This window comes from Grammomys surdaster, unplaced genomic scaffold (genome assembly GCF_004785775.1).
Source record: "Grammomys surdaster isolate TR1022 unplaced genomic scaffold, NIH_TR_1.0 63, whole genome shotgun sequence".
Lineage (NCBI taxonomy): Eukaryota > Metazoa > Chordata > Mammalia > Rodentia > Muridae > Grammomys > Grammomys surdaster.
Window position 1 is genome coordinate 16585246 of NW_021604565.1, and position 17784 is coordinate 16603029.

Below are 17784 nucleotides of genomic sequence, written 5' to 3' on the forward strand. Positions count from 1 at the left end.
GAACGCCACTGCCCAGAGGAGGAAGACAGGACAATGTAAGGTAAAGGGAAGCCAATGAGACCTGAGTGGGGAGATTTATAATATCAGCACTGGCAGGGAGAAGAACCATCAGGCTTTGAAGAAGCGTGAGTTCAGGGTTGGAGCACGATGAATGTGAAGTGCTTGGGTGCCTGTCCATTCCGTGATATTTACAGCCATGATGCTGATGAACCATGGGCAGGAGAAAGAAGGGGAGGCCGTCCTGTAGCAGATGCTAGAGAGGCTCTGAGAGAGACAAGCAGGACGCAAGAAGAGATGCCAAGGTAACATCCTACAAACACCAGCAGAAGGACCACCAGGCCCCAGGCCGGACAAACATCTTCGCTGGAGATTGCACAGTGAAACGGCTGGTGTGATTAGAGGTCGGCTCATTTTCCCTGAAGTAAAACATTATTTTCAATGTCTGCTAAATTTTCTATTAAAGCTTAACTTTCTTAATAAAAAATATTTTACACTTGTATGACATAAAGGCAAATAGACAGATTTATGATATGTAAGTCATAAGAAAAGCTTTGGGTGATGCCCTAGAAGACAGTGGGGCCACTACTCTTGTAAAACTAAAGCAGGTCCCGGTTTCTGGGGCTAATGTTACATCATCTTCTAACTAACTAGAAGCAGGGAAGAGAACAGAAAAGGGCAATCTCTTCTGTTTCTGCTCCCCTCCTGTTGTCCTTCTCCTGCCTTCTCCAGCAAGACTAGACACGACTTTGGATACTCTCGTGAGCAGGAGAGCGCAGTCTATAGCCATGAAACCATTGCTTCTTTACTCCTGATGGAGGGTTCTTTCACTTGTAAGTGAGTCAAACAAAATGCTTTTACTGTTTCTAATCTTGGCTCATAAATCAATTCTCCCAGCTCCTAATTTTGTTGGCTAGTTGCCCTGCAAAGCCTTCCAGTTTATCTAAACCCCTCTTTTGGGACAAAGGAGGCTACTGTGTTTCCAATATAAACACAATAGAGCTTACCTAGAGATACCCCCCCACCACAGTAGGTCATAATCTCGCATAATGTGAGTTCTTATTGAAGAATACGCTAGGATGTAAACCACTACTGAAAAGTCTCCCAAAGTATATTCTTATTTTCCACATCTAAGCTCATCCTGAAAAGTCTGACTTGGTTCACTAAAATTTACCACAGTAATCCAAATAAAACAAAAAACAACCTCACAGTACGGTTGGGCCTTAGGGAGAAAAGCTCTGGGCTAAAATGGTAGCTTTCTGGTAGTCACTAAGATGTATGAAAACAGACTTTACAAGCTCAAACTAAGTCCCAATCCCAGAAGTATAATATTTGGGGTTTGGAAGGTGTCCTGTGCATGCTTGCCCTCCAAAAGCCACTGGTTTAAAACTTTGAGGACACGATTTATCCAGTTTTGCTTTAGATTCTGAAGTGTCCCACTTGAGATCTTCTATTTTCCTTCCCACAATTCTTTTTTTTTTGATGCAAAGTTTTCTTTTTTTAAAAAAAATAATTTATTTTTTCTCAAATCGTAATTCACTCACACAGGGGTTATAAACACAGAAAGGCAGGATGTGGGGAAGGGAATGACACTGGAGTGTGGGTGTTCAGGAAGAGTACAGGTATCTTCTGAACCGGGTATCGGCTGGGTGAAGGTTCAGCGGACAAGTCACTATGACTCTGCCTATGACTCGCTTGTCCTTATCTAAGTTGGTATTGTCTGCCAAGGCTACCTATTTACAAGGTCTATGACTACTCAGGCTTGTAAATTTCCACAAAAGCTGCCTGTTTACATTAGCTTATAGCCATCTGTTTCAATGTTTTTCCACTGAGACACAAGACTTGGTGTTAGTAAACATGTGTGACAAGCCTATTGCTGATTTTAGGCCTATGGCTGATTTTAGGCCTTCAGTGTGTAAGCAGGGCTGCCCCTGACATCTCCTCCCTTCTCTAAGTATAGAAGGGTTGTGGGAATTCTAACCTTGAGAAGACAGGGATAGAGGCCTGACCTCCAGTACTTGAAGGGGACCTTGTAATGACTCTAGTCCCCCCATTGTTGTCCAGTAAGGCATGAGGGCCATACCCATCCTTTTTCCTGGAGAGGGGATACTTTTGACATCAACCCCTATGCAGTCAGGCTTGTCCCTCAGGGAACCCAGAGAGATATTTTTATCTTTTATTTATATTCCCTTGCAGTGCTTAGCCTCACAGCCTAAGCAAGAATTCAGATCGCCAGTCAGAGGGGGTTCTGGGTGGCCCTTCTTTGCTTGGTCTAGGGGCAGAAGTCCCCCCTTTTAGGTTGGGTGGAGATTGGTTTTTGGAACACCCTGTATAAAGTAACAACCTCATCTTGAGTCTCCTGGTCCTCCATAGCTAACTTATGATAATGTATCTGAGTAGGTTTTGCTACCAAATTATTTATCTGTTGTATCACAGAATTAGTCCGCCTATTTGAGGGCCAGGGACCAGCAGAAATAAGCAAAAAGAAGCCAAATAATGGTCCCAAGATGCCTTCCCAAAATTCTTATACCCAGTTCCCTATACAAAATTCCTTGATGCCACCTCTGATCGATCCCAGGAGTCCTTCCACCTTCTGGATTGTCACCTTCCATGCCCTGTGTCACTTTTTTCTTAGCCTAAGTAGATAAATGAGCATGGGGAAAATAGAAGCAAGAAGGGAAAAGAAAGAGGAAAGGGAAGCGCAACACGCAGGCCACAGGGGCCGGGTAAATTCCTTCCCCTGGGAGTGTTCAGACAACAGACACTCAACTGAGGGGTAGGGGGTCCACAGAGCACACCCCTGTCCCTGAGACGTGGGTCCTCCAGTCTTCCTTCATCTTTGCTCCACTCTTAAGATGAAAGAGCAGCTGTTATACAGCTCCAAAGGTCCCGGTGGATCTCATCTCATGCCTGATTCCTCAGCTTTCTGTTGTCACCTCTTGCCAACCTCTTCATGCCTCTCTAACAGTGCTGTCCTTTCTTCTCTGGGGCTCAGCCCTTCCCCTCTCAGAGAGAGATGCCAGTCATTTTCTCCCCTCCCTTGACCGTTTCTCTGACTAGTGACTGATTCTTAACCTTGGTCACACGATGGAGTCCTCCAGGGAACCTTGGCCCTATCCTTCATATTTATTGATGTCATTTTATTTCTGTGTCCATTACAGTGCTTGGCTCATACATGGACTTAAAATTCCATTTCCCCAAAGTTATGGCCAGCCCTACTCTTAGATCCTTCCATGTGAACATGGCAAGCAGGCTCTGGGCATATCTGAAAGCTCTGTATTGTATACAATTCACCAGATCAGTGTGCACTCAGGCTCTAAGGATGCCACGGTACTGTCTGTTTCCCTCCCCTGCCTTGGTTGTCTCCTAGAACTTGAAGGTGAGACCTTATTGCTGAAGACATCTCACACTTTGAATACGAGATTTGGTGGAATCAAGTTGAAAGTGACCTGGACTCATCTTCCTTGAGAACTGTCTCTTAATAGTATCAGAAGGTGCTATGCAAGATGCCAAGAGAGACTATCAATTGGTAGTCCCACGTATGTATAAACAAATGAACCTCAACAATGAACCTCACCTGCACATGCAAGATTCCCACCATGGTGCAATAGTGGTACTTTTATCTTGGGGGTAGCCAACAGCTATTTCAGTAGACTTAAGACCTTCTCAACAGGAGAGGTTCATGCCCAGTACCGTAAGCAAAGTCAACTAATTATTCATGGCCGGAGAGGCCATAGACCTGAGAGAAAAATCTACTACTACCATTTTCCTAAGCCAATATAATTTCTAAATGTATCTGAAGAAACTGTTAATATTAGTTGGCAGTTAGGAATCCAAAATACGCCACTGAAGTATAAAAATTGGTTCAAGCTAAGGACATTTAAGGATAGGGGTTTTCTGATCTCTCACCTCTACCATCAAGTAGGGCCACTGTAAAGAACCCAATTATTATAAATTCTCATCCCAAGAGTTTTGCTTCTAGGGGTAGATGGTTCATCACTGGGGTCTAGATGCCTAAATATCCATGGCCACACTGTCCTTTCCCTCATCTGTTTCCCTATGGTCCATGTTTCTTTCCTAAAACTCACTTTTTTCCCATGCCTGTATCCCTCCTCCCCTACCTTTATCAGGAAATCATTTGTATTTGTTAGAGCCCTTCCCCCCCCACCCCTCCCGCACCTTCTCTTCAGATGCGATATAAGCACCAAGCTCTAAACAATTACTGGAAGCACATTTCTCCACGAATCTCCACTTACACGCATGAATTTTTTTAAACAAGAATCTGTCCTCTCTGGCAAAGCTAACTTTTGCCATTTCAACTTTTATGTTCCAAGTTACAAGCAAAGATGACAAAGGAGAGCTTCCCAAGAGTAACCGTGGTTCGACCACTTTGCTGAACATTGAGCATACTTCAGTCAGACAAATGAAGGAGAAATTATGGAATTAATAATATGGACTGTGGCAGGGCAGTGGTGGCGCACACCTTTAATTCCAGCACTTGGGAGGCAGAGGCAGGCCGATTTCTGAGTTTGAGGCCAGCCTGGTCTACCAAGTGAGTTCCAGGACAGCCAGAGCTACACAGAGAAACCCTGTCTCTAAAAAAACAAATAATAATAATAATAATAATAATAATAATGACTGTTTGAGTCTGAACAGCAAAAGTAAGACAAGTCCTGGACTTAGAGGGAGCCTAACACACAGCGCCCCCAAGAGGCCAAAGCCCTGGTGGTAACATCAGAGTTAAATTCATCTTTAAGATGTTATTTCTTCTTCTTTTGGGTAGTCTAATTCTAGCTTTATGATCATTAAATAGACATTTTTTAAAAGCATGCAATTACAAATGCGCAGTGCTAGAACAACCAAACATCAACGCAATATGAAGGTTTAGCCTGTCTAGTAATTTTTAAAATGAGGTAATTTTAAAAATAAGGATTTTTTTCTGTTAAATTGACATAGCTTTTCTTTTAAAGCCTATATGTGCCGACAGCCAGGATGTAGTGAAATGTGGGTTTTAAAGGGGCACAAACGACAAGCAGTCTGAATGTCTCAAACTCCTTTAAAATGGTTAGCATTTGTTTATCCTAGCATGGAATTCTGGGAATGACTTCTCAGAATCTGCTGGTTCATATGCTAGTTAGCAAGTATATGAACAATGATGACCTGTCTGACTAGCTGTTACAGCTTAGAAGATGGGTACATTTGATTTGCAGTGCTCTGACTATGAGATGCTTCTTTAATATCTAGTTGTGATGCTGAAGATTGGTAGACATACACCTTGCTACTCAAGAGACATAGAAGTAAAAAGATTGAGACAGTCTGAACAAGAATGATAGGCCACAAAGTTGTATACACCTATGACATTTAATGACACAGGCAAGCATTTAAAGAACACAGCTAGCTCTCTTTGTAGAAGAAACACATGCTTTTATGTCTCCTTTTGAAGAAAAGTATAAACGGATAGGTAGAAAATCTTAAGACTGTAGGTCATCTAAATACTATTTTTCTTTATTCTACTGTATATTTTTATTTTTAAATGCAGTTTATTATACTAATACATATTGGATACCTATAAGAGCTCTAACACAACTGACAGGTATTTATTTATTTATTTATTTATTTATTTATTTATTTATATCCAATGAATTATTTATCCAATGGATGCTGACAACCCCAAGGCAGGAAGTGATGCACAGAGGTCACTGGGTCAGCCACCCAGCTCTTTAGCTAAGTCTAGTCTGGCAAGCATTAGAAAAGGGGATTTCAAGGTTTCTTCTACAAGGTGAGAAAGCTCTATAAATACAACTGCAAAACTGCTTAATCACGTACCTTGGAAGTAATCACCCTCGTGGCATGTCACCAAGGCTGCCCAAAGCAAAGCTTAATTTCCTTTCTCTATAATCGTGAGAACTTTCTGTCCTTTAAAAAAAGAAGATTGAAAAAAAGAAAGCAAAAGACAGAAGAAAATAGAAAGGAAGAAAAAGAGCATGCTGGGCTGTTTCCCTGAATTATTGGGGTATGAGTCCTCTGCCCGCTGCTTAGCTGCTTAGCCGATCACCTTTTAAATATGTGTCCACCCACCCAACATGGGCCTTTGTCTCACTATAAATACATATAGTTTAAAATTTGCAGAACTCTTAAAATTTATGCTTTTATTATACAATGTAGTTAAGATGTAAGTCTTTCAGGTTTATTGAATTCACACTATCTACTGAATTTTTTTTTAAATCACATGGCTTTTCTCTATGGCTACTGAATTCTTGGAAGATTACTTTACATCCACTGTAGACAAAATGAGAGAAGACTTCTTCAAAGCAGAACAGTTTCTATTACTTACATTAGACAGAAAGCTTTTACCTGTAATTAGGTAAATCCATTACAGGCTTTAAACCAATGCCTGACATGAACCAGAGCTACAAATACATAACCTTTAGTTGACCTATACTTCATTCTTCAGGTTGGGCCCCATCACAATGATCAGGAAAGAGCATCACAAACAACCTCCCTTCTACATGTCAGATGTTATAATCTGACCATCCTTGTGGCTGCAGAAAGCAAGTAGCTTTGCTGTAACCTTTTGGGCCCATCTCCTGAAAGCATACCGTATCATATTTACACTGTGACTTTCTGTGCGTGTCCTGCGGCTGTAAGTTCATATTTGGATGCCTTATGGACATAATGCCCGTGACAGGTATTCAGTTTGACAACTTTAACTGCCTCGGCGTTGAGGAGGTGAACTGCAGAGCAACTGCATTTCCTGAGGATGTTTTGTGCTTCGTTCCCAAGAACGTGAACACATAAGTTACACAGTTCTCTCATCCATCATTGGCCACTCCGATAGATCAGAACACTGGATGTTTTCCCGAAAGCACAGAGCCTGATGGGTATGAGCTCTGGCAAGGGAGTCAAGCTGTGCTGAATTTTGAAAGCTGTCGACTTGGACATTTCCTAGCTGTGCAGTCTTAGGCAGGTCAGTTGCTTTAATTCTTTTTTCAGTTGTTAAAAATACAGATGATGGCACCCACTACTGTAAGGGTATTGCATAATGTAGCCCTATTGGTATACAGCATGTTCTCTGTGGGATAATTGTCAGTTAACAGCGCTGAAATGGTGTTCCTCTAGGCATTGAACTATGTAATATGTTCATTCTCTACAAAGGGTCTCTTTATTCCTAATTTCACAAACCAAGGACTCATTCATCAGCACTTCCTGGAGAGCTGTTGTGCAGACCACGTAAGAAGACTCAGGCCATTGAGCAAGTGTTTGCGTGGATCTGGGGCTTCCTCATCCTGTTCCCTTATGGAGTCTCCTTCTTGGGCCTTTCTGAACGGTTTTCTTGGGATCCATTTTTAAGGTCAACATCAACAATTCAGCCCCATTGTGAATACTCTTTATTGTTTAGCAGACACTGTGTGTTTACAAAGCCTGCAACCTCACTCTCTCTGTTCAAGTCATTTCCTGCTCATCACACTCGGCTCAGTAAGAGTACATTTTGCTTTACATTCTGACAATCTTTAAAAATAGAAATACCCAAAGGGACCACTGGTGGCTGGCAGTACTCTGTCACATGCTTCAAGGAGATACCTTCTTAGGGAGGAACTATAAATCTCTTTTTGCTGTAAAAGTTTCAGAATGTCTGAGAAGAGAAAGAACCAGCTGTCTGCACCTCAGGACACACACGACTAATTCTTAGAAAAGGACAACATGCCCCTTGTCCTAGCATTCCAGCCTCCTCTCCATAGCTGCTTCATCCTGAACTCTGACCAGATGAAAGGGAAGGAAAGTTACTGCTAGGCCTTCAGGAAGATGCCGAAGATAGTCCGGCAAGTAGCAAGCAGGACCTCTGTTCTCCACTCTGCAGATGGCGTTTCTCAAAGTCACCCTGACATCAGCAATCTATTGTTAATGATAGGTCTGCAATGGCAGAAACGGCTCACACTGTAAATGATAACAGTTGGTCACACAGCTTCATATACAGGCTTACATTTCCACAGTCATGCACACATATGCCCCAAAGGATGTCAAGAATCTACAGTATACAAAATTAAGAAGCATGAGGGAATGGACGGTGTGGAGAAGGTGCTTGGAGATATTTTTCCTCTTCCTGCCTATCTATTATTATTCTAGTGATCTACAATTGTAAATTGTTCTAATTACTGACAGATTCATTCCAAATACAAAAATGTGTTCATGACATTTTGTAAAAAGAGATTGATTCATAATACAGTACTCTACTTTTGAAAGGGACAACAGTTTGTCCTGCAGAAGACATTAGCATGATGATAGACACTGGTAATGAGTAACTAGGAAGAAGCATTCCAAATTTTGTGTTAGGCAACGTGTCCTAGACCCTTCTTTCTGGGTCAGATCTGCCTGCCTTTCTCCTTTCTGTTAACTGTTCTGTGTGGTCAGGGGACTGGGGCAGTTGGCTGGGGCAAGTGAGGAGGGTGGGGAGTGGGGGTTGAAACCAGGTTAGCAAATGAAATGAACACTGTGTGGTGTGGATTGCTCTGAGAGCCTGTTGCTCTGAGGCCTCAGTGGCTGGACACATTTAGACATAGTCCTGAGAGGAATCCAGTGAAGAACCTTGAGGAAAACAGTGTATCTCCTCTTTGGAAGAAGCCTCTTTCTCTCAAGGCAAGACTTAAAAATGGTGTGGATTTGACATCTTCAGCCTAGGCGTACAGGATGCCTTTTACATTTCCTATAAAGGTTTCAGAAGCTCCAAGGAAACCTTTACCACACCTTTCATAGGTCTGAGCTTCTGGTCTTCGTTTAGACAAAGACAAGCCTTCCTCTACTAAGATCCAGATCTGGTTGTTTCCCTTATATCACTAAGAGAAGGCAGGTACTATTGCCTGGAGCAAGCAGTTACCAAAAGGGGTTGGAGGGTCACCTTGGTGTGAGTAAAGGTTGGAAGAGCACTCCTAGAAGGCTTTATCTTAAAATGCTGGACAGGCTATCTTACTTCTACAGGGCTTGGCTCTGTCGGTTTCCACTCACCCAGCCCTCGCTAGTCACAGCAGTATCCTTTAGGTGAATGGAGTTTTCACTTGTTGGCTGGAGTGGAGAACTGGGAGAAAAGGCTGCAAAGGCCAATTTGAAAAACCAACAAGCCAATTGTATAGACAGCATAGCAGCTTTGCAAACCCCCATGGATTATCACGACAAAAGAGAATTGCGGGGCGCCAGGAGGTGGTGCCTAGAGGGAAGAGATAGCCTCCGGAGTGGCAAATAATCCAAAAGGAAGAGTAGAGAGGCCAGTATGCTAGGCTAGCACCACAGAGCACAGCACACAGTATCTTCACCCAAGATGGGCATTCTTTTGTACCCACAGCTAACTCAAGTGTCTTACTCCACTCCAGTCCCTAGCACTGCACAGGAGCCGACGGGCTGGAGGCGCTAGAGACCCCAGATTATAAGCCTGTGGGTTGTGTACCTTGGTGCCCTGGTGGAAGTCGTCGACTGACTGCGAGCCCATGAACGGGAATTCCATGTGCGTGTGCGTGTCGATGCCTCCCGGCAGGACGAGCTTGCCCGCCGCATCCAGGATCCGCGCGTCCCCAGGAGGCAGCAGGTCCCTCCCCAGCGCCCGCACCACGCCGTCCTCCACTAGCACGTCAGCCACCTGTGAGAAGTCATCGTTGACCACGCGACCCCCGCGGATGAGAAGTCGTCCTTGTGGTGCCATAGCCAGGGGAGCTGGGGACTGCGAGCAGAGTTGGTTTTCTTTTGAGTTTTCCACAAACTGTGCCCAAACTCCCTCTCCCGTTGGGTCGAAGGCGGGCAGATCCCTGGTGGCAGATGGGGTACAAGGGTTTAAGTGCAGGACACAGGCGTGGCTCCACCTCAGGGGAGGGCTAACCTGCCGCAGGCCTGGACAAAGCCCGGGGCACAGCCTCTGGCATCCAGCTACAGTGAGTCGGGTGTCCGCTGAGTTTATGAGTCAATGGAGCGGGAGAGGTCTTGGCGTTTGAAAACTTGCCAACTTGCCAGCAGGGGCTTGCCCCCTTAGGAAAGGTACTTTAAGGAAAGAAAGAAATTCACTTGGTTCCCTGGTGAACAATGCCTACACCAAAGACAGAAGGAACCTGCCTAGTCCACACCAGCAACAATAACACCTCAAAACAAACACACTTGACCTGACTTCCCCTTCACAGATCAAGAGCAAACCACCGAAGTCTCTGTGATTGGCAGGCTGTGCTGGCATGTTTGGGATTCTGGTCTCCAGATGGATAAGCAAAGGAGATGTGCTGAGCAGAGACAGGCTCTTACAGGGGAAGCTGGCAGACAAGGAGCTGCCTGAGAGAAGGCCCGGGAGAGCTGAGGAAGGCAGGCAGGCGTGATGGCTAATCTTCGTTCTCAATTTGATGTGATCCAGCATCACCTGAGAGATGAACCTCTGGGCATGCTCGTGTCAAATTTCCTGAAGCATCAGAGGATCTACACCTCGAAATGATTAAAAATTAGAACGCACCGGTAATACAAAGACCCATAGATTTGGTTGTCAAGCCAGGAAGAAAACCACCAAAACCTCAGGAGGGTTATATAATTATTGTCAAGGGGCCTTTGTGCTACTGTGAAAGGGGTAATTATATACACAATGAAACTCCTACAAGCTCTGCAAGTCAACACCACCGGGAGAGTGAGATTGGATGTCCCTGCTGCCACTGGGGTTCTCTCTGAAACTGCCCAGATGAGTGATTTCAAAGGTTTCTTTATCTTGGACACTTTATATCATGACACAACACAAAACAAACTTCCCGTGTTTAATTAACTCGGTTTTTTCAGAAGAGGGGCTTGCAGGATATCATGGAGGGGGAAGAAATGGGTGAAGATTCAAAGACAGCAATAGAGCAGAAAAGAGAGCAAGCTCTGAGAAAAGGAAGACTGTCCCCTGGTAGAGTCACCGTCCACTCAGCACCTTCAGGTCAGCAGCCTGAACAAACATGCTCTCCTGGGAGCTTGGTCTCCCACTGCTATTGCATGTGTATCTGTGGACTCTCTAGGTCCCTGGCTCTGTGTTGGGAAAGAATATGCTGACCTGTTAATGAGCTTCTACCTGGATGGGTGATGGGTGTGGAGTTTGAGGACACAGGCAGAACTGAGGGGTGGAAGGAAAACAGAAGAGGACTTGGGATTGGAAGTCAAACTGGCTCTAGTACAGGCTCTATGCAGCTTGGGCAGGACACTCCAGGGCCTCATCCTCCCCATGTGAAGAGCTAGGCTGACAGACGTTTACAAGCCCGTCCTTCTTTGTTCAATACATCCTGATAGCCTTGAAAGCGAGGCTGCTGGTGTGTTTCTAGAATGAAACTCTCCTGAAGTTTGGAGCAGTGAGATGGAGTCTAGATAAGGTTTGTTTTCTAGACTCTTGACCATTGTATCCCTGGCTCCTCCTCCTGGGTCAAGAAGTTCAGCTTGGGAAGTAGTTGTGTGTCAAGGCACATAAAAGTGGTGTGTAAAGTTGTGGAGAGGAGGCACGTGTCACACAAGTGTCATGGCTTCAATATTTGTGTCACTTGTTTTGAATGTGGAATGTCCTTCACAGGCTCCTGAGTTTGAACATTTGGTCTCCAGCTCACAGAGGTTTTAGAAAGCTGTAGAATCTGGAGCAGATGCAGCACCACTTTAGAGGAAGCAAGTCACTAGAGGTGTGACTCAAGGTATGGTATCTTCCTCTTCTCTTTGCTTCATGACTGGAGATACAATGTGAACCCTTGACTATGAGACAAACCAAGGCCTTCCCACAGTTGCTTCTGGTCAGGCACTTGGTACAACAAGAAAGGTCATTAACATTCATCACTTTCTAATTCATGCTGACACAATCCATGAAATGATATTATCAAGTGCACCAGCCCTACCTCTGTCCTTTTATCCCTTCTGCTAGGTGAGGAGGGCACATTTGTCCTCTCTGGGGTTGGAGCAACAAGATGCCATCTTGAGAGCAGAGGTCACCAAAATAGCCAGCAAGTTGATGCTGTATTTCTCAGCCTCTAGCACGGTGAGAATTGGAGCTTGTCACTTAGGAATGGCCCAGACTCATATGGTTTGTTGTAGCCGCAGATGGACTGAGAAATCAGGACTTCTCTTAAAGTTCTTTCACTGCAGCTGGGACATTTTTATCACTGCACAGTGATAAAGGGCAAGACAGAATAGTCACAGGGTTCTGTAGAGTTGTTGAGATTAGTTTAATACAACATTGGGAGGAACCCAGCCCCAAAGCAAGCCTCCGGAGAGTTGCCTTGAGGAAGGGTACCATGAGTAGGTAAGGTAGACTGAGTACACTTTGTCAGTAGTGGGCTAGATCTGGCACCTGCATAATTGTGTATCCTTCTGGCAATTCTTCAAGATAAGTACTATTCTGCCCTTTAACCCATGACCCTTTGAGGTCACATACTTTGGTTTTGGTCACAAAGCAGCAAATATTGGAGGCAAGGTTCATTCAAGAACTTTCAACTCTCTCATCATGTGACCCCCACACTCCAGAACCAGTCTGCCAGATCTAATTTTAGTTTTAAAAGTCGTCTGCAACTTGGGCTAGAGATGCATCTTACTGAGTAGTAGGTTGCTTGCTTACCACAGGAGATTTTAAAGCTTTGTGGAGACACATGGCTGTAGCCCAGGTATTCTTCAAGGCCGCAGAATCAGAAGGCCACCCTCAGCTGCAGAATATGTCTGCAGTCAGCCTGGGTTTCATAGTAGGTACTACAGGAAAAAAAAGGAGAGGAAAAGAAAAGAAAAGAAAAACTCTTGGCATCAAGGTCTTAAAGCTAAACACAGAATGCACTGGGATTTATTGCAACTTTTACAGGAAGTGAGAGAGTCTCTGTCTAGAGTCAGTAGAATAGAGTCTCTATTTTAGTTACTACAAAGACAGAAACATTGGTAAGACTGGTGGAGTGGGTGTGAATCAGACACAAGCCCTGGACAGACAAGGCACGACCCCTCTGCCTGGAGATAAAGTGAGGGTGATGGGGTGAGGTTGTCACTCTCACTCATTAGACACTTAGTTGACTATACACACACACACACACACACACACACACACGTATATATACACATACATATATATAATTTATATATTTGTTTGAATAAAATGACTCATGCTGTACTATTGCAAACAAACATAGTGACTTGTCGTAGGGGAAAATAATAACCAAATTGTCTATAAGTTAAATTACCAGTTGTTCAGGGTCACCAATCCGTGATGTTCGGGCTAGCAGAAGCCTTGTCACACGTCATTTGGGATGCAAAGGTCTATTTCAGAGTGTAAGATGAACTCATGACTATTCCTTTTTACCGTGGTGCAGTGGGACTCTATGACGGCATTTAGTCTGTATTAAGGATGTAATTAAGAGTATCCTTTAAACTCATTGAAGTTCAAAACTCAGGTTTAACATCTTGTCCATTTCATTTCTCTCTTTTATCTTCAAAGTAGTTAAGTTTGAAAAGGTATTGAGCGAAATGCCTTGCAAAGTAACTGCAATTCTGATATACACCACTAGATGGCTGTCCTCTTGAAGGCTTGGCACGTTAGGTAACTAGACCCAGACCACAGGCATACATAGATGGCTTCTTGAAACCACCAGTTTGGTTGGCTCTTGCTATCACAAGTGTCGCTCCTAAGAATTGAGTGTCTACAGCGATACATAGCTTGTTAGTCTTTCCTCAAATATGACTAAAACCTTTTTTTGTGGACACCTGTAAGTTCAGTTTCATATAATAAAATACACACATTCTAGATTTATACTTCCTTTTTCATTGGGAAAAATACTCCATATTATACCAAAGAAAAATATATTAAAAGTCATTATTCACCTAAATGAGATTAGCAGTGGTATTCTTTCTGTTTTGCAATTCCAACATTTTGCCTACATCTGATTTTCATACTGTTATTTAGGACTTAGCTTTCACATCTGCTATAGTGTTTATACCAAATATAGTTGATGTATAGTTGAGCTTTCATGGAAGGCAAGATGCTGACACCGCCTCCTATATGAAGGGAAAAGAGTAATGAGGTAGACTCCAGCAAGCTGCAATATGTAATATATTTGAAATTCTTGATCTTTTAGTCATTGTTCCCAATTCCTTGGCATCTATTTTTTCCAATCAACACTGACACTTTTCTTTAGGAACATATCATATCAGGTCGTATGATACATGAAGAATCTGCAGAAATGGCTTTTGGGAAAATGTATTTTTATTGTCATAATCTAAAAACGTGCAAGGGAACAAAAGCATATTAATCATAAAGGAAGTATAAGTACACAATTTCTCAAGGCATTGACTCTTCATATATTATTAAATTATATAAAATTTTAAATTTATATAATTTAATTATAAAAATATAAAAATAAAAAAGATAAAATGTAAAAATTTATAAAATATTTTAGAATATTAAAAATTTAAATTTTTTTAAATGAAAGCAGCCTTCTTGGGTGGTGGCCAGACAGAGGGGTTTCTGATTCATCACTTCTCACTTAGGATTTCTAGAGGAAAAACATAAAGACAAATGGACTGTAACTCTTCTAACTGGTGGCAATGAGTCATGCTTTTCACAAGATTCACATGTGTCTTGGATGCTTGTCCATCTCAAGTGACAGAACCAGACTAGGGAAGGCTTATGGATGGTGAGGCCTTCTCTTCCAACCCAGCCCCTTCCTGCCCTGGGAGAGACTGTGCGCATGTGCTTGTGGACACTTTATCTAGATCCAGGCAAGAAGGACCAAGGACCAGTACAGCCAGTCTGGACTACATATCAGCCATGTTGACAGAAGATTCTGGGATTCTAGGTGCCAAAAATTTGGTCTACAGTTGGGGGTGGGGATGGTGGTATGGGTTTCTGTCTCCATGTGTTCATTGTCTTTTAGGGAAGCCTGTGAAGATATCAAAGGAAGACTGATCCGGGGCAGGACTTCTGGTGTCAGACAGAGGTAGGACCAGCTAGAACGACACCTGGCTTAAGGTAGGCTCTCCATAAGTATCTGTTAACTGTTAGGTAGAACTGAGATCTTGAGGCATGGACTTACGCCTTTTTCTATGTTCTTTCATTTCTACAAGAGCTCCTCTGGGTGGTGGCGGCTAGGGGATGGTTCTGTGCTTGAGATGAAGAGGGGAAGACCAGGATTTGCATCCCCAGCATTTACATAAATGCCCAAGGAGGCATTCCAGCAAGATACTCCCCAGAACAAATGGGCTAGCTAGATTAGCCCACCCATGAGCGCTGGGTTCAGTAGAAAGACCGTCTCAATAAATAGAGAGGAGAAAGATCAAGGATGCTCCCGACATCAGATTAGCTTCAGGCCTCTAGAGACAGGTGCATGCCCATCTGCAGCACACACTTGCAGCATATGTGCATGTGCACACACATATGAGACAGAAAGAGACATCTTTCTTTATCTGGCTAAATGAGGATGTATCTTTTTACAGCCTCTTGGTAACTATGTAACTGGGGACTATATTCTCCAGGGCCTGGAGCTGTCCCTTTAAATGTAATTGTAAAGGAACAGGTTTTCCAACCCCCTAGTCTTTGTGGAAGGAACAGAACCCAACCTCCATACTGTACGATGAACAAATTCAGGTCAGTCGACCCTACTGATGAGACTCCCTAACGTCCTTCAGTGTGTTTTTGCTGCTTTTGCTGACTTTCCATCTGAAGGTATGGATTTCCTGTCTCTATGGCAGCAGCCTGTCTCGCTTGTCTCCATAACTCCGTCTCTGTAGTTTTTGACACCTCTCAACTCACCTTCCCTTCCTGAGCCCTAAGGAAACAGACACACTGTCTCTCCATAAATCTGCTCCCTGTGAATCTATCAATGGCACCACACACATTCGGAAGGCTTTTTGGTCCTGTTCATTAATTTGTGAAGTTGGTGGGATTTTAGATTTTCCACTTTTGGCTGTTAGGAGTAACGTTGGTATTTGTGGATATATTTTATAAGCACACGCTTTTGGTTGTATCTAGGAATAGCATTTCTGGCTCATGTGGTGGCTAGGTTCATTTTGAGGCACTTCCAGGCTGTATTTACAGAGCAGGGGCAGCATTTTACACCCCCACCTGGAGTGTGAAGCATCCGATTCCGAACCCTGCCGACAACACTCACTACTCCCCTGTCAGCGCAGCCATCCTGAAGTGTTTGATTTCTAATCTTTTTTAATATAACAGAATCTTTCATTATGTGGCTATTCAAATCTAAGTAGGAAATATATCTATTGAGCTGTAAGTGAAAATGCAGTGCAGGAAGAATTAATTTGAGTTCTAAAGTTATCCTGCATCTGATTCCAGTGGCAGTCACTTGCTGATACTCACGCTGATGTATGGATGGATAACGCCGATAAATCTAATAAATCATACAATGGGCCTAAACAACAAACCCCAGGATCGTCTCAGCAGATACAGAAAAAGCCTTCGGCAACATCCAACATGCATTCTCAGTGGGGAAGTGTCTCTAGGTTGTAAGGGGAGGGAAAAGATTACAATTGAGGCAGTCTGACTCCAGATTTGAGCCACTCTATTGCTGCCTGCAATAAATTTTGAACTACCATGTAGAGACAGAAGTTATTTTAAATGTAGTTGAAAAAAACAACAGTGCATCATTTGTATTACAGCCTGCCAAAGTGTTTCTCTTACATTGTATTCTGTTTGGTGTGTGTGCATGCTAGAGCATAGAACCCAGGACCTTGAAGCAGTAATAAGTTAATCCACTCTAAATTCCCTGTCGGGTTTGTGTGTGCTCTGTGTAACCTGACCCAGTGTTTTGGATTCCCAAAAGAAAGACACGCATACACAGCCTTATATTTTAAATACCTTAAACAGCTCAATGGCTGGGCCACTCCCTCACTCCATGTGGCTAACACACACTCTTCTCTGATATTCCTGAGTTAAGACTTACTGAATCTATATTTTATCTTTGCTGCCCTGGACTCTGCTGAGCAGCCCTCCTGGGGCTGTTTCCCCCCTGCACCTACATGTCATTGGTCTCTCCCTCCTGCACCTTTCCTGCATGGTCTGTCTCCTTATGCCCTTGTCATACCAGAATCCCCTCTTCCTCCTACCGCAGTCCCTTCCTGGGAATCCTAAACATCCCACCTCTGTCTCTCTGCCAAGCTATTGGCTGCTGGTAACTTTATTGACCAGTCAAAAACCAACCGTAGACAAGCTTCCTTTATTCCTATGTGCAGGGGTGGGGGTGGGGGGGGCACTGCAAACAGGTTTTTGGGTAACATAATTAGCATGACAATACAAACTGCTACAGGATCTAAAACATGTTAGGCAAGAATTATGACACTTAGCTACATTCCTATCCAATGCTGGGATTTTTTTTTTACTCATATCATAAACAAATATAGGATGCAATCAATATGCTTGGGAGTGATTATATATATGCAAATAAGCTTCTTTTGGAGACAATAAAACTATCTTTCTACTTCTAATAACATTATAACGTTATAATAGCATTTCATTATTTTTTAATGTATGTCACAAATCCTTTGTTGCTTCTATTACTGATTGTGGAGTTGATTTCTTTCCCTATCGGATCTGAATTGGCCTTAATGATGTAAGAGAGCGAATGTGGAGGAATATGCTTGGAGGTCTGTAACTCAGTTCTAAGAGACCTGCAGCTTCTGCAGACGTTCATTGACTATTTCTAGACCTCAGCTTCTGTGCTGTAGGAAGCACAATGACCCTCGGGTAGGCTCACTTGCAAGATCTCAGGCTCTCTGAGTTCCCAGCCAGTATCCAGCAGCCAGCAGCCAGCAGCCAGCAGCCAGCAGCCAGCAGCCAGC

At 43.4% G+C, this 17784-nt stretch overlaps 1 protein-coding gene across 1 annotated transcript in view; it reads right to left on the reverse strand.

The window, feature by feature from the left end:
- Dpys (dihydropyrimidinase) overlaps positions 1–9797 on the reverse strand; it is a 78866-nt gene extending 69069 nt beyond the window's left edge. Inside the window, exon 1 of the mRNA XM_028765776.1 lies at positions 9434–9797. Within this exon, the coding sequence (XP_028621609.1) occupies positions 9434–9685 (252 nt within the window). The 5' untranslated portion in view covers positions 9686–9797. The remainder of the gene's footprint in view (positions 1–9433) is intronic.
- Between the last annotated feature and the right edge of the window lie 7987 nt (positions 9798–17784).